Below are 22,601 nucleotides of genomic sequence, written 5' to 3'. Positions count from 1 at the left end.
TCCTATTTAAAGAATCAACACTCCTTGATTAGACCTGGTGGGTTTCCTGGAAGACAGAAGAATTTCCTGGAGTGATTAAATATCTCCCTAGAGTGAAGCAGATTTCTCAGTCTCATTTGCCACTCCACATTCCTTAGCCTGCTTTCACCTAGTGTGTTTTATTATTTAAAAAACAAACAGAAAAACCCCAACCAAATAAAACAAGAAAAAAAAAAAACCAACAACAACAAAAACCAAAAAGCACCTACCAAAAAAACACTAAAGAAAAAGATAGGGAGAACTTGTAGCTGCTCGTATCAAATCTAGTGCAACCGCTCACAATGAGGGTACAAGTTGCTTGTGCTTTATTTTCATCTTATTGCACACTGCCATTTGGTGGGAAAAAGCCAAAATTGCTAACTCTTGTGAAGCAAGAGGCCTGTTAATACTAAGGAAGCAAACAGTGTTGTGTATTCTCTGTTGTAATTCACATTTCAGCTTCAAAACCAAATTCTTCTCTGATCAGTTGTTAATAATTATGGTACAAGTATGTATCATGCAGAATTTCATTATTTGACCCTAAGAAATTAAATTTCTGAATGCGTGTTCCTCTCATGCATTTCTCTTCTGAAGATCTTTCTTTTTTCAGAAAGGATCCTGAAATATAAATTTCTCACTCAGCTTCAGTGAAGCTGACTGACTTGGTAGGGCTGAGAGGTACCACAGGCAAGTAGGTGTCTGCTGAAAGACCCACTTAGTGTAAGCTGGCTGCAGATGCTAAGATCGAGGTCTCCTCACTCCATTCTGTTCTCATCTGTATTCTGCCTTTCTATTCCACCTTCCCCAACAACCTCCACCATATCATGTAAGTTTATCCTTTGTTTCTTTTAAGCAATCCCTTCCCCATTTGTTTGAGTTTTCCATTCCTTCAATTAGTCATACCACAAAAACAATTATTGAAGAGTTGTGAAGGCTCCAGCAAGAGGTAGGAGCAATCAGCTGGGACTGGGAACCTCCCTCTTGAAGCAGATTTGGCCTCACCATATTGTTGGGAGGCATCTACAATAGCAATCATCTGCAAGGCATCTCATTTCTCAAAGGAACATCCAGTAGGTTTAACAGTTTGTGTTCTCTTTCTTCCCTCATTTTTATCCCCACACCAGTTGCTGTGTATATCCAGTACACACTTAACAGCCTTACCAGAAGTTCAGCTCCCTCATTTCCTGCTGTCCCCAGGGTCAGAAGCTGCTTGTCCTCCTCAAACCATGCCAATACTCTTCCTGCACATACTTTCCCATACTTTCTATCAAATTCAAAGCTTGTTTTCCTCTCATTTTTGTTAGTCACACTAAACCAGGCTCTCAATGCCACATCTTTGATCTGTGCATTACCATATTTCATGCTCTCCTCCCAGTCTCATGCCCCCTCCATCCTGAACCTTTCATGGAAAGGCAGGTCCTGCTACTGCCCAGGACAAGACTGGAGTCACCACTTTAAGCATTACTGTTTGGAGCAGGGAATTGCACTTGTGTGCCAAATACAAAACTACCTCCTCTCAAAAGTATACTTTAATCAGAGGCTGCAAGGCAATTCTTTTTTTTTTTTTTTTTTTGATAATGAAGAAAAGGTAATAACTGATTTTCCATACTCTGCATCTTTAAGGAAAAGGAACTCTAATGTACAACTTGGTAGGACTCCAGGCATAAGAGGAAATGGGTTATAGCAGTTGTGACTGTGCAGAGCAGATGTTTTGGTTGGCCTGGCTATCAACCATCTGACTCATAATAAATTGTCAGTTCCAGTAAATTCCCAGTTTTCAATTACAGTAGGTAGGATATGAGAAAACAATGCCGTTTGGATAGTGTATTTAAAGTGGTTTTGATGGTAATTTTCATAAACAACTCCTACTAACTTTGTAAAAAGATTAAGGATCTTGGAAAGGCAGCAGCTGTAAACATTGAAACATGCATTTGAATGTAAATTGAGATTAATAGAAATGAAAACCAACAAATGGCTGTTAACACAGTGCTGATGCAATTGGAAATAGAATTTTAAGTTTTTCTTTGGAGTTTTGTGATACTGAAAGTCCTTTCATGAGGTATATGGGAGAAAAATTTCTAAATGCCTTCAGACTTCCATTTTCATCTCTTCTGTTCTTCATTTATATTTTCACATGGTCTCTTGTTCTTGAGAAAATGCATACTTTTAAAAATGCATACTTAAGGAACCTTTCCTCTGCACTGGCTACATAGAAAAACAGTGAATTAAAATCAAATACCATGAGTTTTCTGTTTATGAAAAGTTGTATTTATTTTTGTAAATTGTTGCTAGGTTTCTGTAATAGGAAAAAAAAGCATATGGGTTGAAAATGTCTAGTTTTTTTTGTTGTTCTTTTCTCACCATGTTGCTTTGGAGGTTTTGACAAGGATGAGGTTCCATTGTGCAAAGTATTCTGTAAACATAGGAAATCCCTTGCAGTTCTTGAGAAAGAAAACTATTTTCAGTTTTAAGGGGTATATCCAATTTTTAATGTTTGATTTCAATGGGCATTTTCAGAAATGAGAGAAATACTGTTTTTAAAAAAAAGACATAGTAGCAAGGTGGCAGAAAGGCACCATGAAAATCTGTGTCGGATCTTTTACATTGCAATGTTTCAGAGGCTCGTTTTTTTTACTATCAGGCGTGAGGCTGTTGTGGAAAAATTAATAGGTGTGCATTATCACATATTTAACTAATGATCTCAAGCATTTTTCCATTCCATTTTTAAACCTCAAAATTCCTGTGGCCCAGGATGAGTTCTCTGTTCAGGTAGAAGTTCATTTTAATAATGCCTTCTGTAGAGTCTTGTGTAGAAAAATTTCTGTCAGTATAAAATGGCACTTTTATTATGGCAGTTCTAATCTTAATATTTAATATTTATAGAAAATTTGCATTCTGCATTCTTACAAAATCTGGTTTTCTTGAATATAAAATTAATTTGTTTAATAAAGGCATCTATTGTGTTGTAAGTTACATACAAATTATAAGAAGAAAAGGTATGGATGCTTAAATACTAAAACATGAGATGTGAATTTAGTTCAGCAGCCTCTTTTTTTTTTTTTTTTTTTTTCCTAAAAGGGTATAATATTGCCAAAGCAGTTTGATGTCACTCTGTCTTTTGAAGCCAGCTGAAAAACAAGAATAGAGGTGACTTACTTTGCTGCTCTATTCAGATCTGGTCTGTTCTTTGATAGAAATACATGTGCAGAAGTGGGAAAAGGGAAGATGCTGTCTGTGCAGGGTTTGATAAGAAGCATTAAAACAGCATTTGCCTTTGGACACTGTGGTGTAATGAAAAGATCTCAGCCCCTGTTCTGGGCACGTGGCATGGGCCTGGTATTAGAAGGTTCCATCTTCTCACCTGATCACTTACAGGTTTCTATAGATGACTGGGACAGAGATCACTGAAAGGGTTAAGTTGTCTCTAACTGGCACAGACAACATCAAAAAAGTTTATTAGCTGAAAAGTTTTCCACAGTTTATCTGTAAGACATGTGGTTTTGGTTTGGTTTTATAAACGGCAGCTCTAACAGATACACCAGTGTCAAATGCAGTTCTAGCAAGCAGCTTCTTCCATAAATAAAAGTAATAGAGGCTGAAAGGAATAAATGGTATGGTGTCAGATAGAAGGGAGTTCATTGTAAATCTGTGGCCACCTGAACAATAAGGTTGAGCAGCTTCATGATGTTACTGCTCTGTGTCTTTTAAAACCTACAGGAATGCTGGTTTGGGGTCTTTTTTAAGTAACAGTATTCATTTCTCAGGGCTGAAAATATACATCCATTTGAAAAGTGGTAGTTACAGAAGAATGCCAATTTCTTTACTTGGATTTGCATTGGACAGTAGCTGTATGAACATAACAGTGCTCTGCTGGCAGCAGGAGTTGCAGTCATGTTTGTTGTGTGTATTTTTGTAAATGGAAAAATATGTCTCAATTTATTGCTCTTACTTCACATTTCATTTTACTGCAACTTAACATTAAAAGATACAGAGATTATTTATGTGGTTGTGTAGGTTTTTTTCCCCCTGAAAAGTCTTCATATGAAGTTCACTAGTGAGCACAGAAAATATAATGTAATATTACTGTATGTGTTAATGGATGCTGTAGTGGCATTCACCTAATCTGCTTTGGAGTTGGGTTGTTCTGTTTTCTTGTTTTGACTTTGTTCAATCAGTAAGCACCTGATAGTATTCCAGAAATTGGTCTTACACGTGGTGTCAGGCTGTGTGTGCACATCTACCTTTAGCACTAATCATAAATGCCAGACTAAAGAGGGGATTTACTGTTCATGGCACAGCTGGATGCATCAGTACAGGTGGGGTCTCAGCAGAGCAGAGTAGGAAGGAAGAATCCCCTCCCTCATCTCGCTGGCAGCACTGCCTGAGATCCAGCCCAGGATCCAGTTGGCTTTCTGAGCTGCAAGTGCACATCACAGGATTGCATTGAGCTCCTCATCAACCTAACCATTTTATGTACCTGTCATCTCGTGAAGAATGCCCATTAAAATAAAATCTTTTTAATTGTTATTAGCATTAAAAGGGTTGCTGTTCCATCTCTCTTAATAGTTCTTTTCATTTGATTGACAATTAGCAAATTAATGGGGAAAAGCCAGTTAATGCTATAGTCAGCTTTACAATCGAAAGCTGTTCCTTATTTAATTTTTTTCCTTAATAATGGAAATACATTCGATACTGGGGAAAAGGTCAGGGTAGATTGTACTCTTGGGTATATTTTGTTGTTATTTGTCTTGTTGATAAAGGTTTTGTAATCTGTTCTATTTTCTCTAGTCCAGATGATAGTGCCACTTAAAAATGTAACACTTAAGGGAACATTCTGGGTCACGAGATCCTATCCATTGCTGTTACAAGCAATCACATCCCATAATGCCATCCATAAACTGATCACAGCAGGACAACAGCTATTGTTTGTGCTCACCACTCATATGGAGTGTGGTCCTGCAACTTAGTGTTAAAACCATGCTCTGATTTCCAGCCACAGTGTGCTCATGACCATTTTACAGGCAGTTCTAAGAGCACAGTTTTCTTTCATCTGTCACAAGTGAGCTGCAAACCAAAGCAGAATTTAAGAAAACACTGTCAGCTCTGTCTCATTTTTCATCTAAGACAATTAGGCTTTTTTAAGACCCATTCTTCCCTGCAGCTTATCACTAAGTTTCTTGGCATGTAGTGTTCTGCACATAATAGCTGGTACACAGCTCGTCTCTCTGGACATTAACAGCTCTGCTCCTGCCAGAGCTTCAAATGGTGCGAGATTGCCTTCCTGAAACCACTCAGCAGTCACTTAGTTTTCTGCTCTCCCTACACAGGGCAGGGTCTCCTAAGAATATTTAAGTGGTTTGCCTGTTCCTTCCTCACAGCTGCCTGTAGGACAGAGCATACCAGGGCACTCTGCACCATGTTGATCATGCTTTGAGTACATATCTTATTTCCTCTCCTATTTTTCCAAAACAGATAAGAACAAAGGCATCTTGGCAAGTTGCTATGTACGTATGAACAAACATGTTGGAAGATTTCTTTGTGAGCAGAAAGTGGCACCATATTATTTGCTGTCAGTGAAGGTGACTGTGCTGCTGATTACTTTCTAACTAGAGGTCAAGAGCTTAAATGAAGTTGTACATGACAGAAATACACTTGCTGGTACTGCATGTGATTTATGAATTGGAGGGACATCAGGTCCTACCCAGAAACAATTTGTTCTAGATGATCCCAAAGCTGTAACTGATTGTTCTGATTAAAGAAAGCCTCAACTGTGAATACATTAAGTTGTATTTAGCATGCTTTTTTTTTCCTACAGTACTTTCCTGGAGTCTGCAGTCTTTGCTGAAAGTAATGCATAGGTTTAATTTGCAGGAAACTGGGAGGCAGTGACTTCTAGATATAAATTTCTAATTGCAAAAATGTTTTTCATCCACAACAGGAGTTGAATACAATACACTAGAAAGTTTGAATCATAAACTACTTTGAAAAATAACAAATACAGAATTTGTGGTCATAACTCAGTGATATTACAACATTTAAAAAAATCTTTTGGCATTTGCCTCTGATGTCAAGCCAGGAATTCCTAAAAATGAAATCTGTATCTTTGCTGAAATTTGTAGTTCACCGAATTGAAGAAATATAGTAATGTATACTTCATAACTCAGTAATTTTATTCTGATACATTAAAGGAAATTAAGCAGATTAAAATATTTATTTAAAGTGCCAATATAGTAAGAAAGACTATATTTGCAACCTGTTTTGCAATGGTTAGTTTAGATTCCTCACTTAAGCATCTCCTAAACAAATTCATATTTGACCTACTAGTTCTTATCTGTAAGCTTTTAAATAATTTGATTTGTTATTTACCATTTTATATTGCTTTTCTGTGTACAGGATGTGAATGAAGACCCTGGAGAAGATGTTGCGCTCCTCTCCGTTAGTTTTGAGGACGCAGAAGCTACTCAGGTTTTTCCTAAACTGTACCTCTCCCCGCGTATTGAACAGTGAGTGAGAGGTTTTTTCTAGAATATTTATTCTACTTCATCTCAGCACTTTTCAATCTTTTCCTGATATGTGTGATAACATACTAGATGATAACATACTATTGCTTTAAATTGCTTAAAGTTATAGTGGTTGCTTTGAGTGTGTGTGTGTGTGGAGGAAATGATAGATCCTCTCTCAGCTAGTTCTGTTTGTATGTGATATTCTTGTAGCATCACAATCTCTGAAAACCATGTTTGTCTTTTCTTGTGGCAGTATATTTTGTATGCCTTCTATGGTACAACACAGTGATAGCTTTTGTGGGGGGGGAATCTTTAATTTTTTTTCTTATGAGAAGGTAAGTTCTCTATATAAACATAATGTATTTGAATCAATTATTATTGTAGAAGCTATAGAACTTGGTTAACTTTTGGAATTTGCAGCTTTAGTAAATTACTTTTTTCAGGAGAATATCTGAATATTTCATTTTAAGAGCATTGAACCTTAGTGATCTGTTTACCAGGTAGCACATTTGCTGAGAAATAGATTTTTACTCCCAAAATGGAAGACTGGAGACTAAAAATCAATCTCTTTTCATTAAATTTCTTCCTTTTCTGAAATTGAAAATGTTTTAATGCTTTTCTTTGTCTTCAGTATTTCAGTCTTGTAATGCTTAAAAAAATAACTATATTAGACTTTTCGGGTATACCACATTCAAACTGGTGTAGCATTGTTTCAGTGATGTGTTTTAGCTAATAGGGCAGTTGACTTTCCTCTGAACTGGTGATGACTCTTCTGTGCAGAGGAAAGATGGGAAATACTGACTACCACAGTTTTATAATAACTTGGGGATAAAGTTTGTGTGAGTGAAGAAACATGGTATCTTGACAGATAACAGAGTATTGTTCTGGATAAACTCTTGAATGCAATTTAGAAAATAAAAGCCAGAATTTGACTTAGATAAAGACATGACTTCCAAGATACTTTAATAAAATGTAGGTTGCGTGTGCAAACACACAGATAATGTGTTAGTAGCTTTCATATTTTCATATTTTTCATCAATTCATTCCATTTTGTCAGCATCAATTGAGGGAATAATTGTAGTCAAATATGTAATTATCCTTCTATGTTCCAAAGGATTCTTTTTCTGAACTCTTAAAAGCAAATGGGCTACTGTTAGTTTCCATTGTATTTCCGGCTGTAGTCACATGTTGATGGTTAAGTATGTTTCAGGCCACCCAGGTATATCTGTCTAAATCATCCACGAGCTAATGAATATGTTGCATATTTTCCCACTTTCAGCAGTATCTTTAGAAAGATGTTAACCTCTTGATACCTAGCAGAATAGCAATACAACGGAAGTCTTTGTCTCCCTAAAAGTACTGCATTTTCTCTCAGTGCCCTAAAGAGCATCTGATTTTAGTTGTGTGATGTAGAGCGATACAGCAGAATGATACTTGAGTGGTATTGGTATGTAGCTGACATTCTGGTGTATTTATGGCTTTTGTCATTTTTAGCTGATGCAGTCATGTTAAAATCATGCCAGTAAACCCTGGAGTTCTGTGCCACACCTTGTCACATTATCTGTGTTTTGAGATTGAGATACTTATCTCATCAGAGTCAATCTGTCTTTCTGCATTTGTAACATTTTCATCACAGTATCTAGGTACTGATAATGCATAATTACTGAGGTTGCTTGTGAGCTGTTGCACTTCCCTTTATGCTACTGGCTACTTCTTATGTGCCATGAAAAAATGTATGGGTATGTTTTCAGTGTTTGTAAAATTGTCTTTTAATAGCAAATATACAGTTCTGTCTTGTTCTTTCCCAAAACCAATCTCTGCTGTGTTTAGCAGGGGCTGACAGTCTAGATATTTAGCTTCCCAGTGTTTGGGAACTGAAGCAACAATGTGTACTTCTTTATAATTTTTGCCAAAAGTAGAAAAAGCCTCAAGAAGCCCTCAGGATTAGTTTAATGACTTGAGGCTGTGGCATGTTACATTTGAATTGTGTTCTGCTTATAAAGATCTTTCCTGCTGCTCACAGTAATTGGATGTACAAAAGCCATGTAAGCAAATTACCAGTGTATTTTTTCTGTGCAGCAGATTTTGAGGTGTTCCAAGTAATAATTGATAGTTCCCAACATAACATTCCCAAGAACTCAACAAAATGTGAAAAATACCAAATTCCCACAATTATTTTGCTAACACTAAAATGTGTGTTCACATTAGGAAGAATGAATAAACAGGAATAGCATTTTCCTGACATATGAAATAACATTTCAGGTTAGTAGAGCAGTAAGAGGAAAAGGGCCTGTTTGTGTAAAGTGAGTTATCTCCTTCTTTCCCAGGAGGTTTCATTGCTCTTGTGCTCTGCCATATAAACACATATTCCCACATTGCCCTTTGTAAAAATGATACTTACCCACAGATCTTGTCAGCAAATTTGAGTCCTAGGAATGTGAATATAGGTTTTTTGCTTTGAAGGGTTTTTGTAAAATACATTTGCTCTATTTTTTTAATTGATAGGAGGCATAATAATACTAAGACTTTGACTGCATTTTGTCAAAGACTCTGTAAGAGAGATTTCCAAAATCAGGGAAATGTCCACCTTTTAGGTTTGGGGTGAAGACGTTAGTACACTGGTTGGCTTGAAAAGGTTCATATATTGAAGCAGCAGGTAGAAATGCAGTGGAGTTATGGCGCATTCAAAGCACCAGTCACTACTGGTGCTTTATTGACTTGTGTGGTGTGATGTCTGGCTGCAAGAGTGTCAAGTGCAGTTCTTACAATCAACCAACCAAACCCACATGTAGGAATGGGAATTACTTGTATTAATTTCTAAAAATCTCATCAATAACTATTCATAACAATGCCTGGTTTAATTCTTTCATTAAAACATGCTAATTTGAAAAGTTCATTTCACTACTATTTGTTCAAAACACATTATCAGCAACTTTTAATGTTTCCTTTATTTGAAATCAGTCACTTAAAAAGCTTACATTCTATAGTTTTAATAATTCTTCCTTTTTTTGCATTACATCAATAAACAGATGCCAATAACAGTTACTTTCAATTATTTCAAAATTAGACCAAGATAAAATAAAACATGGGATATTTATGAGATGTATTTGTTTTTAAAAACTACCATCTTTACTGTAGTGTCATAGAAAACAGTTTCTACACACTTCTGTAGGAAGTGGTAAGCTGAGAAACCACACAGACTGACCACACAACTTGAGAGATTGGTGCTTGTCAGCATCCATGAGTGTGTTCCCAGCTCATCCTTCCCTTCCTCCCACCTCAGGGCAGGGGACTTGTCTCAGGATGCTCTCCATCCTCTGCTGTGAGCTGCTGTGCTTTGGGAAGAGGGTCTTACAGCTGAGCTAGGTAGGCACAGCCATGCTGTAGGGCATGGTAAGGACCTGCTGGGATATTTACTCTTTATGTCTGTGATGCATTTCCATGAGTGATTTATAGTGGCTCTAAACCTGTTGGTAGAAAGCATCTTGTTGTTCAAAATTGCCTTTCTAGTGAATGTATACTAGATACTCATATGGGATGGAAATTTATAATAGAACTGCCCATCGTATCTTTGTTTCTCATTTATTAGAAGTCATTAGACTCTAAATCCAAAGAATCAGTGCAGGATTGAACAGCTGATTTCTAAATTAATGCTTAAAAATTTGTGTCAGCATACTACACATTAATGTGGATCAGAAGTTTTTGGGCTTTTTTCTTAACAGAAAAAATTCAATGTATGTAATTTTTTTCTTTCATGAGTCATCCATGCTAAGGAACATAGAAATGGGTTCATCTTGGTTCACATTTTAAGAAAAAACTATATTAGGGTAGAAACGCTGTTGCTCAGTGAATGCTGTGTTCCCTGTGTTCACAGAAATAATCCTGCAATAAACACTGTTGTCCTGGAGGGCTTTTCTCTGATAAATACAGACGTGAATATGCTAAGAAAACCAGCTGTCAGTAGAAGTTGTTTTGCTTAAATGGATCAGGCTCCATGCTTTGGGGACTGAAATGGTCGTTTTTTACTGGTCTGGGAGCTGTGCCAGAGGGTTCTTCGTGACTGAGGGTGGTATGCAGAGTTCGGTGACTGCGTTTAACCTTCCCATACAGGCAGGGGAGAATAACAAGAACCTGATCTGAACTCTTTGGCTTTGAACGGTCCTGTATGTTTTTCACTGATTGAAGAAAAAATTGAAGAGAAAATGAAATGTGTTTGCTTTGAGGTGTTTCCTGTCTGTTACCTGTGCTTTCTGCTGGGAGTTGGAGGAGGAAAACCATAGAATATTGCCCATTTACTGCTGAGTACTGCCTCTTGCTATGTTTGAGACACAGGGGAGCTGTTAAGGGCTTCACCTTTGAAGTTGGCATGCCATGCTGCCTCCAGTAGAAGCCTGCTGTTTCAGACAGATTATGAATACACAGTCACTAAATGAGTGGTTGTGCTTAGGCCTTTTTTATATGTCTGCTTTGTAGAAGTCAGAAGATCTTCAATTTGGCATACTAAAATGTGATTATTCTTGTGAATTTATGATTTCAGTAGAATTGTTAGTAGTCATCCGTGGCAGTCCATGGCTTCTTCAAATCCCTTTGCAGACATGGGAAGCAGAAGGAATGGCAGTTGTTTTGCACAGTTTCCTGTTCCATTAGGCTTTGTTTGGTCAGTGCCTGGCCAGTGCATCAGACATATTTACTGCCTGCTGTGTGTGCCATGCCCTCATCAGCCAAGGCTTCAGAAACTATAGCCAGTACCATAACCTGATTGCCAGCCTAGCGCTGCTTTGCACTCTTCTTGTGTCCACAAAATAATCTGTTTTGCTGCTAACAACTTTTGATGGCATGTTGACAGCTTCAGAAGAGATCAGGACAGACTGGGACTGGCAGTCAAAGCAGATTGATTTGTACTTCTATTCCAGGTGTTCAACTGTACTGATTGTTCTTTTTTTTTTCTTCCCTCTGAAACTGCTATAGAGCAATTAGTGAAAATAGTTGTAGGAGAGCTAAGATTATGTGTCCATCATCTAAATGGTGCTTTAATGCTGGATATGTTAATGCTGTCTTTAAATGGCTCAGTTAGTGAGATTTTAAAGTCATTTAAGAGACTAAGCAATTAGACCTATTTGTCGAGGTATAAAATACTTGAGGAAGTTCAGTGGGACCACTTCTGTTGCTAGGTAATGAGGTACTAGTTTCCCTTTATAGGAGATAGGGACAGTTTTTGGTCTGATGTCCCTTTTGTGGCAATCCAGAGCTCAGTGTTTCCTCGAGTCTCAGAGCAAAACTTAGAGCTGAGTATTGGGAAGGGTTTGTGTCTTCCAGAGGTTTTGTCAGGCTCTGAGAGTCACCCTGTATGTTTAAGGTTCTGTAATGTGATGATGGAGGGAGTATTTTTACATGATATATCAAGCACTTTATCACTTAAAGTATTTTCTTGTATGGTTGAAATACACATATAGAAAAATTCATTAGTAAAAGATCACAAAAGAAAAGAAAACGTGATTCAATACAGCCCTCTTCAACTCCCTCTGCATACTTCTGACTAGGGTAGAATGGTCTACAGAAATTTCACAAATTTTAAATCAATTTGATTCCTTTAGATTGAATCTCTCCATTAATTTGTTGCCCTTTTTCACTTGTGCACATGTAATTTATTTCAGGCTACCCTAATTAAACATCCAATTCTGTATCATGTTAGTTGTCATGTGCTATGAGTATGCCACCTTTCATTGTAATAATCTGTGTTTCAACACAGGAATTTCTAAGTGTCATTATAAAGCTGTACTCAACTAAAATATCTTCCTTGGGATTTTATTGTGATATCACTGCCTCTAGGCATGTTTATCCACCTACAAAGAGTGATAATGAAGAAAAACCAGAACAAAGTAATTTTTTGAGGGGACATCAGACATTATTCATTAAGGTGTTCCTGATTCTTTACTGTTGCCCATATGTTTAGACTTGTATTTTTGTACAGTGAGATTGTTAAAAGCACTTTTAATTAGTCAAAATTAGTTGCTGTCATCTTCATTACTAGCTAGGTCAGTACTTAGTATTTTTGAAATCTTCCTCTCTATCTGCAGTAGGGGTTACTTTTTAAATTACTTTCTTAGATTGTGTTTATTGTGACATTGAAATTCATTTCAGGAGCAAAAGGTCCTGAAGAACTCTGGACCAGTGGTATGGACAGTTTGAACTCCTTGAAATGTTTTCTGCAACATTAATTATGCTGACGAAAGAAATTTGTAGGTTTCATCTTTTTATTGTGTGTCTTTTGGTATGGCTGTAATAGGGTCTGGTAACTGTGGTTAAATGTTAACCTTAACAATTACTGACTAGGTGTTTCTTCAAAATGCAGTGGATAAATCTGGTTCAGGTAAAATTCATATATAGGGGAATTTGGAGTTTTTCTGGGGCCAATTTATTTTTCCTTTCACTGATAACATCCTGGTGTTAAATTCTGCATTTTAAAAAAAGGGCGACAGTTAGATACAAAGTTAGATTGCTGGAAATCACAACTGAACCAGCAGTTTCTCTGTTATTAAACAGACTTAATTCCAAAGACTGCCTCTTTGGAGTTAAATTGCTCTTGCAGAGGAAAAGTGCTTCAAAGTTACTGACAGCATCAAATTTTAAAATTACCTGACAAGTTTGAGGCTTCTAGTAATTGATCAGTAAATCTAATCATAGAATCATTTAGGTTGAAAAGTATCTTTGAGATCATTGTGTTCAAATGTAAACTCAACACTGCCAAGTCCGCCATGTCCCTAAGTACCACATCTGCGCATCTCTTAAATACCTCCAGAGGTGCTGACTACACCACTTTTCTGGGCAGCCTGTTCCAGTGCTGGGCAATCCTTTAGGTGAAGAAAATTTCCCTAATATCTAAACTTCCCCTGGCGCAACTTGAGGCCATTTCCTCTTCTTCTATCACTTGTTGTTTGTGAGAAGAGGCTGACTCCCACCTGGCTGCATCCTGCTTTCAGGTAGTGGGAGAGCAAGATAAGGTCCCTCCTGAGCCTCCTTCTCTCTAAGCTAAACCACTTCAGTTCCCTCAGCTGCTCTTCACAGGACCTGTGCTCCAGACCCTTCAGCAGCTCCTTTGCTCTTCTCTGGACTTGCTCCAGCACCTCAATGTTCTTCTTGTAGTGAGTGACCCAAAACTGGCCACAGCGCTCGAGGTGAGGCCTCCCCAGTGCTTAGTACAGAGGGACAATCACTGCCCCTGGTCCTGCTGGCCACACTGTTTCTGATATAGACCAGGATGTCATTGGCTTTCTTTGTCACTGTCTTGGTTTAGAGCAAAATTTTGGGAGAGAGAGAGAGAGAGTCAACCCAGGACAGTCACCTGGACACACAGTGAGTCGTGTTCAGCTGCTAATGACCAGCACCCCCAGGTCCTTTTCCACTGGACAGCTTTTCAGATCCAGTTCTCCAAGTCTCTAGTGTTGCAAGAGGTTGTTGTGACCAAATGCAGGATCCAGCACTTCACCTTATTGACCCTCATGCTGGCCTCAGCCCATCGATCTGGCCAGTTCCCCCTGCAGAGCCTTCCTGCGCTCCAGCAGATCAGCACTCCCACCCAACTTCGTGTCATCTGAAAATTCAAACAGGGGCACTTGATCCCCTCGTCCAGATCATCAGTAAAGATTTTTAAACTGGACTGGCCCCAGTTCTGAGCCCTGGGGAGCCCCACTAGTGGCCAGCTGCCCCCTGGATTAACTCCATTCACCACCATTCTCTGGGCCTGGACATCCAGCCAGTTTTTTACCCAGTGAAGACGGCACTTTTGCAAGCCATGGGCTGCTAGCACCTCCAGGAGAATTTGGTAGGAAGTGATGTTAAAGGTTTGTCAATGACAACATCTGCAGCCTTTTCCTCATCCACAGGGTCACCCTGTCACAGAAGGAGACCAAGGAGACCATCTTTCATAAACCCATGGTGGTTGTGCCTGATCCCCTGATTGTCCTGCACATGCCATGTGGTGACACTCAAGATAATCTGCTCCATGACCTTCCCCAGCACAAGGCCTAACAGGCCTCCTTCTGATCCTTCTTATAGATGGTCATTACATTTGATGATATCTGGTCAACTGGGACCTCCTTGGTTCTCCAGGACTGCTGGCAACGGATGGAAAGTGGCACGAGCAGGTCATGGAAGGCTTTTCTTTCAGATCAGAGCTGAGATTTAGTTCTTCTACTGTATTCATTCTAACTGGGTAATAATTACCAAAACTGTCAAGCAGTAGTTAAATGACTTCATTAGAATCTTGGCAGAAAATGCAGTGGGTATGGAAAGGCACATTTATTCAACAGTTATGAAAACTCAGATTTCCTAGAGTACACTTTGAACCCACTTTTGTTGCTGCGTGGGTATTTTTCCCAGTTCTTGATGTAAATGCAAACCCACCACTACAGAACGTGGTATCTTAACAAAGTGTGCTTTCTTGAAGTTGATTTTTGCATATTTGGGATATGGGGTTTGCTTTCTGAATATGGTGATTAAGCCATTTGTTTTCAGAGAACTACTTTCTGATTGTGATCTGCATATTAGTGTTCTGTCTTCAGACTTTTTCTGTTTTGTTATTTAAAACAATTAACAAAACTTCAACTACTGTTTAATGCTGGCTTCCAAATGGCCATATTCAATTGGTACAAATCTCTGACCACTGGAAAGTGAAAAGTTAAGGATTTTCAGATGCAGCCCGTGACAAGTGTGAACACAGACTTACGTTGTATGTGAAAGACCTCAGTTTTGATTGTCTCTGTTGTCTTCTCCTCTGCCCCCCATCCCCCCATTGAGGAGAGCTGGTAGTACCTGCTAGGAACCACATTCCTGTTACTGATGTTCCAGGAGGGAATGTGGCAGTACAGGGAGCATGGATTGAGGAGTATGGCAGAGGAACTAAGGAGTGTGGGGAATCTGATGGGCAGGAGAAAGAACATAAAGGGAGGGGTCTCACACTCTGTTTGTGTGATAAAAGATTGTAGTGCAGTCTCTGACATTACCAGAAGGGCTGGTTTCCCTGCCAACTTGCCTATTTCCCATACACTTCTTGACCCCACAGTACTACTGGATATCACCTCTCAATTTCCTTTGCTTTCTGTCCCCATCTTTCCTGCAAATAATCAGTGGCATTTTAAACTTGATGCCTTCTTGAAAGGAACATTAATACCTCCTTAACTATCCATTGTAGGAAGATGCCATTTCCCAAAATATATCATGGCTGATTTTTAAAATGTGACTACAGAATTTCTGTGGGTTTCCTTTTCCCTAATTATTGTCAAGAATGTGGTTCATTGTATTGCTTATTTTATTTAAGGCATATGAAACAGTCACATTCTGTCCAGCTACTTAACTGCTACAAGCTGCTTGGCTGATTGTGACTGGACCTACCTGGAGAAAATGTATAAAATACATTATCAAGGGTGAGACTTTTTTATTGAACAGTCTTTTCTTAGATAACAGATTCCCCTTCAGGAATATTGTGCATCTTTGCTAGGAGCTTTACTCTGAAGAGTCCCCTTAAAAAACCAAAAGAATTTGTTGAATTTTGAACCTGGCACAGGCATCCTCTAACAATACTAAACTTCAGCTATGTTTAAAGGAACATGCAGACTATAGGCAACAAATCACGTGGCTATCGTGTTAATGAATGGGACTCTTTTTATGTATAGTTTGGAAAAACACACTTGTGTGTCAACAAAGAATATTACTGAATTTAAATGAGAGATCTTGTGTGTGATATTTAGAATGTGCATGCAGTACGTGTCAAACAACCCATGGAGGAAGACAAGTTAAATTTGGCAAGAACTGAAAATTAAGATGATGAAAGTGTAGATTCTTTTTGGTTGGATTTTAAAACTAAATTCTTTGAGCTGGTTTCTGGTCAGGGGCCACTAAAAATAAATGGAGAAGAAACTTCATCCGTTTAACAATTTCAGTGGGCAAAACTCTGTTGGTACTGAAGTTGCAGACACCACAGTGCAGTGGAAAAACCTGTACAAATAGAGCGAAACAATTCTGCTTGCAGATATTTGCTGTTGAAGCCAATGAAAGAGCTGTGCTCTTCTGTGTGGTTTAGTGATGTCAAGCACTACTTGCTGGAGGCAGCTGTGCTACTGCAATGCTTTCCTGACCTTAAATAGCCTATATGCTGGGTAATGCAAGTGTTCAAATATAAATACAGGGCACGTAAGGACAGAGAGAGGCCAGAAAAGCCATCGAGGCCCCTTCCCTCCCCTGAGTTAGTCAGTGTCTTCCTCAGTATTCTTCTCTTCTGGTATTTATCCAAGATATTTACAAAACCGTTCAGACTAATTGTTCCCTTGTGTTGCCTCAGTACTGTTTATTCCATATGTTAAGTACTGCGTGCGAAGCAGTTCTGCTCTTCAGTGGGGCTGCTGCTTGCTTTCCTTTCCTTTTCCTTTCTTCGAGGTTGCCTTTGATTTTAACCCAAACAGTTGTGCATCCTCTGTCTGTCCTGGGAGATTGTGTGTGCCCGCTGCTCTTCCCTGGACCTCTCCACGCAGGCAGGGCTTTCTGGGACATTCTGTGAAGGTAGTTCCTTCAGGTCATGTTTTTGGTCGACTTCCCAGATTTTCTTTTTTTCTTTTGCTCTGTAATGGGAAGATGATTAGATGACATGTATGTGCAATTATGTAGTGATCCTCCTAATTTGTTCCATGGCTCAAACATTGTGTTTCTTTTTTGCCTGTAATGAATGTGTAACTCGCTTTCTACCTCCTCAAATCCTGTTGTTTTAAATTGGTACTCTTGTTTTTGTTCACTTACCTATCACTTAGGTTTCTCATACTGCCTTCCATTGGGTTTTTCTTTCTTTACATTCCATCTCTACTTCCTGGTTTCTCTTTTGGCTGTTAGTTTTCAGCTCTGGACACATCTCTGAAAATTTGTTTTGTTTTCAAGAAGTGAGGCTCTGTTTTTTGCATGCCAGGTAACAGTTTTTCCTGCAGTTGACATAGAAACTGCAAGGAGAGTTGAATGATGAATGTACATCGTGAGAAAGCAAATCTTGTTCAAAGTTTAGGTAACATTTGATCTATAAAAACCTAGCAGCCCTTTTAATTGTGTGATACAGAGAATCAGTGCATGTGCAGAACAATCATTTAGTGTTGTCTGCAATTCCAATGCCTTTGTTGTTCTTAATTTTAAAGTATTTTAACATTAGTTTTTTTAACTCTGTTTATTTTACATTTTTTAACATTATTTCTCTTCAGAATTAATTGTTTCCATTTATAAAAGGAGGGAAACCTTCAGGATTTTTATGCAATTGTGAAAGCAAAAACATTTCATTATATTGTATTTATCTACATATAATTGAAAAAACCTTTTTTCCCCTCTGTGACAGTATTCTATTTATACTACATATCTCAGCATGAAAAAGATGATATTTCTCATTACTATGAATTTCTGTACTGTCTTTTCATAGTATGGCATTAAAATTTTGGAGGTCACATCAATTCGTTAAATACATAAAGTGCCTTAACCCAGGACAGCTCAAGTGGTTTTGTAGAAAATTATTTTGCAGCAAGTAAGGGGTAGTTCTCACACCAGAGTTATAGAGCTCTTTGTTGCAAAGGAACTCTGAATCATCTGGGCCAGCTTCCTGCTTGGCATGGGACTGGCACCAGCACTAGCTCAGGTTTTGTGTTGCAGAGTCTGTCCATGTCTTGAGCACTTTCCAGTGGAGATACTACAGGCTCCCTGAGGAACCAGTCTGCTGCTCTGCCGCCCTCCTTAGGAGAGGACCTCTTCTCAAAGTCCAGTCTGAGAAGGCCTCAGTTGTCCCAGTCCTTGGAACATGAATGTCCCTTCAGACCGAAGCTGTGCAGTTGGCCATAGCAGTATTGCACAGTCATTAGCTGTATGCCATGTACTGCAGTGTGGAAGCAGAGGCTTTTTTGGTGAGTCTCATCCTGCTTCTCCAGCAACAGGGATGGGTGACTTCTCAAGGACATATTGCTATCTAAGATTTGTTCTGGATGGAGATCATGATGAGCTGGTAGAAAGTCAAATTACGTTGTTCTCTTGCTGCTGTCACAGTGAAGGGATAGCATGAGGAACAAGGGCATGAGTTTTCTGCATTCTGACAAGTATCACAAATGCATAGTCCTTTTGGACTAACTGGTGCATGACATAAATTAGAGCAGTGCATGGGACCAAATATTGAATAATTTGGGTCAGTATTATGGGTGGTGTTATGCCATGCAACAGCAAGGCACATAATACTGGGAAATATATTTTACTTGATTGTTTTGGCTCTATGTACTGAAAGCTTAAATTTGGCTTTTCAATACACAGATGCTAATTTGTATTTTCCTTCCCTAATTTCATATACTATAGCAGAATTTTTAAAAAAGTAAACAAATACTCTGAAATAGAGCACTAGTCATTAGCAGTGAATGATCCTGGCAATGCAACTGGCATTACTGAGTACTTTACGCATACAACTGAGTACACTTAAAATGTTAGAAAAAGGATAGATTTATCCTGATTTTGTTTGTTATACTAATGGTGTGAAAGTCTAGCATTCTATTTTTGTTCATCCACCAATCTGTTCAGCATATTTTGTTTAATAGTTTAATGGTAGAGTCTATATGCAACCACCCATGTTACATCAGACTCTGCAACTGGAATGTTGTTTACTTTTCACCAAGGCAACTCCCTGTTTTTGTTAATTAATATCTAACAAGGTCCTACATCTGACTCCCTTTAAAGTCAAGAATGTAGGGGTGTAGAGGGTTTATAAGCACACTGTGCTAGCAGCAGTGTCTTTTGTACAAGTGACCTGTTAAAGGACGTGGTTTGGGATGGCTTTTTTCATTTTTATGTGTGTGCATATTCTTTTATTCTTCTGCAGTTTTTTTGGGCAGGTTATGTTTGTACTGCCTTTAATACATGGTGCCATGAAGTTATTTTCTTAAGCCACAGAAGGAAACTGACAAAATTTGTGGGAAAGTCTTCTGCATCATTCTCTCACCATTCTTTTGGGGACTAAAGGAGAAGTCACATTTTTGACATGGTCAAATTGACAACGGTGGTTCATGTCTAAAATGAATTTTATTTTTCTTATTTTTGACAACAAGCCATCCCTTGCATGTCTCAATTACCACAGTACCAGAAAGGATTTTTTTGTTAAATGTTTAGGAGTTTTATCCAGGCTTGATTTGAAAATATGCAAGGAATACAGTATACACAATTTCCTTAGCACTATTCTACTGATAAAATGGTTTACTGTCTTTTAATTAGAATATATGTTTTTGCAAACTTTAATGTGCTTATCTTCTTGGTACCCTTCTGGGATAAAATAGTACCAAATGCTGTCAGGATGTGTGAATGTATCCATGTGTGTCAGAAAGACTTCATGTTTGGGAAACTAGAAACAAATAGAGACTCCCTCAGAGAATCTCAATCTGTACCAGATAAATGTTGCTAGACTTAGAAATGTCTTCTTTCTTTTATAGTCAATTTTTTTAATGCAAAATGTCTTCTCAGTTACCCTCCTCAGTTAAAGCCCTGCCTTAACTTTATAGGCTGTCTTGAAGCTATCCACACTTAGATGCACTGATACAGATTCCTCTAGTATCTCAACTGGCGTTATTTCTGCTATGTCCTCTAAAGAAATGGAAACTTAAAAATTCAGTAGAAGTACTTTTTTTTCCCACTATGAAAAAGATCTTTTTAATAATTTGGTATGTTTTTGAACTTCGACTGCACCAGTGTATTTCAGTAACCTAGTAATAAATTGATAATGCAGTTGGCAAGCTGATTAAAATTGTATCTTGAGGAAGGCAGAAAAGATCTTTTAATTTAATTCAGTCCTTAAAACCTGTTAAAAATACTGGTTCTATTTTAAGAACAAGTAGTAGGTAAATAGTGTTCCACCCAAAATCTGCCAACTACTGATTGTGTTTGTGTTCCCTTTTTTTTTTTTTTTTTTCCTTAAGTTCTTTTGTGGTAGGAGGACATCTTGGCAAAGCTTCATATATGTTGTTAAGTGCTTGCTGAGCCACAAGCAAATAATACTGTACAGTTAAGCATTTCTTCCTGCATCACCAATTTCTATTCTCTTGGGCAACAGGAGTTCAAATCTGGGCAAAGATGACAGGCATAGACCTGTCTGATTGGATTAATAACATAGAAACTGTTGTTAGCCACCATAGTAATATTTTACAGTTGATCTTGTGGTTTCTCAACCCAGATTTTGGTTTTATTATACCAGCAAATAGATCAGTGGATAGCTCTTCAATCCTAAAGAACAAAAGGAGAATTGTTTCAAGTTTGGCAGATCCAAATTCTGCTGAAGGAGGTGAAAGAGGGTATGTGGAAGCCTGAAGGGCAGTGATGACTCAGAGATGACTTCCAGTATATTGACTATGGGGGATTTCTTTTTAAATGCTCTATCATTTTTGATTGTGTGGCATTTTCAGGCTCTCTAAATGCCTTTGTTTGGAAATAAGAAATAATTACTTTGAGGAAGTATAAGTTTTCCAGTCAATGTGTTCATTCACACCTGGAATGGAGGAGGAAGTAGAATTATTTTGCTTATCACTTGGCTATTACAATAAAATGGATTTTGGATAAATTTATTTAATCATAAAATCAGTGCTCTACAGGGAAAGTCATGGGTTTTGTTATGTGTTGCTAGGTGAGTGACTTCAAATTTTTCCTTTATCTTAACTTCTCAAAAAGCTCATGTAGTATTTAATGAGTAGTAGGATCTATATTTTGGATTGTACCTTGAAATTGAATGCATGTGAAAAATCTGTGACTTAAAATCTGCTTTTCTGTGCATTTGTAGTTGTCTTAAAGTGACAAAAATAGCTAAGACTGGGGAAGGTAAAGCTGTCTTAGAGGAACTTATAGGGAGCTTTTGGGAAAGTAGTTCTGAAATTCAGGTGATGATGTTCAAGGAGTTTGGAACTCACTTTACAGTGAGGGTGTAGAACAGGTTGCCCAGGGAAGTTGAGGATGCCCCATCCCTGGAAGTGTTCGAGGCCAGGCTGGATGGGGCTCTGAGCAGCCTGGTCTAGTAGAAGGTGTCCCTGGCTGTCCATGGCAGAGGAGTTGGAACTAGGTGATCTTTAAAGTCCCTGCCAGCCTGTGTTATGATCCTGTGATATGCCTTATTTGTCATTTCTTACACTTGCAACATGACATGCATTCAGTTCTCCTCAGAATGCTGCAGTAGGCCTTGATAAGTTCAGTTTATAATTTTGTATGTGCAATGTGAAGTCTAAATCCTTAGGAAGGAAAAAGACAAGTATCTTTTGGGAATTAATTTGGTCCTTTGAAGTTACTGCAGTGTCTGGGCAGTCTTGATGCAGCACCTGCTGAGGAGACATGCACCTTGATTAGGCTACCAGTCACAATGACATTTAAAACTGTTTTATGTAGAAATATGCAAATGATCTGGTAGAATTAACTGTTGGGGAAGAAATATCTCTTTCCTTTGTCTAGCTTTAGTGACATATGGAAAAGGGAAAACAGTATACAAAGTGACACAAGGAAGGGGGAGTTTTGGGCTTGGGGGCTTTTTTTCAACAAGAATAAATAAAATTAGAAATTTTTTAAAAACAAAACATAAACTGTATCTTGTTCTGTTACCTAATAGAAATACTTTTTTGAAAGTATTTTTTCCCCGAGTGGGAGCTTTTGCTCTTTTATTCTCCAGGTCTTTTGGAGTTGTCTGTGTTTCATCTCCCCTTTAATGTATATTTACATTGAGGGAAAGATGAAAATACCAGGTCCAGATTATTCATTAGAATTGAGCAATTCTGGGGGTTTCCTGGTAGACTGATAGTAAGAGTGCTGGCTTTTCAAGGCAAAGTACGAAATTTTAAATTAAAATAATTTTTGTATCTTTGGGATTATGAAACATGTACCCTGAGACTTGATGAATAATAATGTATAGTCAGCTGTTCTCCAGGCATCCCTTGCTTTTACATGTACTGCATTTTTATCTCTTCTTGCAGAGTTAGGAAATCAGACCACGGACATAAGTTTCAACCTTTCCCAGCATTTGGTTCAAAGAGCTACAATTAGTTACTTTTAGTCCTGGCC

The 22,601-nt window shown here is 38.2% G+C and overlaps 1 protein-coding gene across 3 annotated transcripts in view; it reads left to right on the top strand.

Annotated features, from left to right (window-relative positions):
- The window catches only part of BABAM2 (BRISC and BRCA1 A complex member 2), a 161,730-nt gene that overhangs the window by 81,911 nt on the left and 57,218 nt on the right, over positions 1 to 22,601 (top strand). For all 3 annotated transcript variants that reach the window (XM_030945386.1, XM_030945385.1, XM_030945383.1), the window contains exon 7: positions 6,412 to 6,521. In XM_030945386.1, the coding sequence (XP_030801246.1) occupies positions 6,412 to 6,521 (110 nt within the window). The remainder of the gene's footprint in view (positions 1 to 6,411; positions 6,522 to 22,601) is intronic.

Source organism: Camarhynchus parvulus, chromosome 3 (assembly GCF_901933205.1).
Source record: "Camarhynchus parvulus chromosome 3, STF_HiC, whole genome shotgun sequence".
NCBI classification, from domain to species: Eukaryota; Metazoa; Chordata; class Aves; order Passeriformes; family Thraupidae; genus Camarhynchus; species Camarhynchus parvulus.
This window is presented reverse-complemented; position numbering and strand designations above follow the sequence as displayed.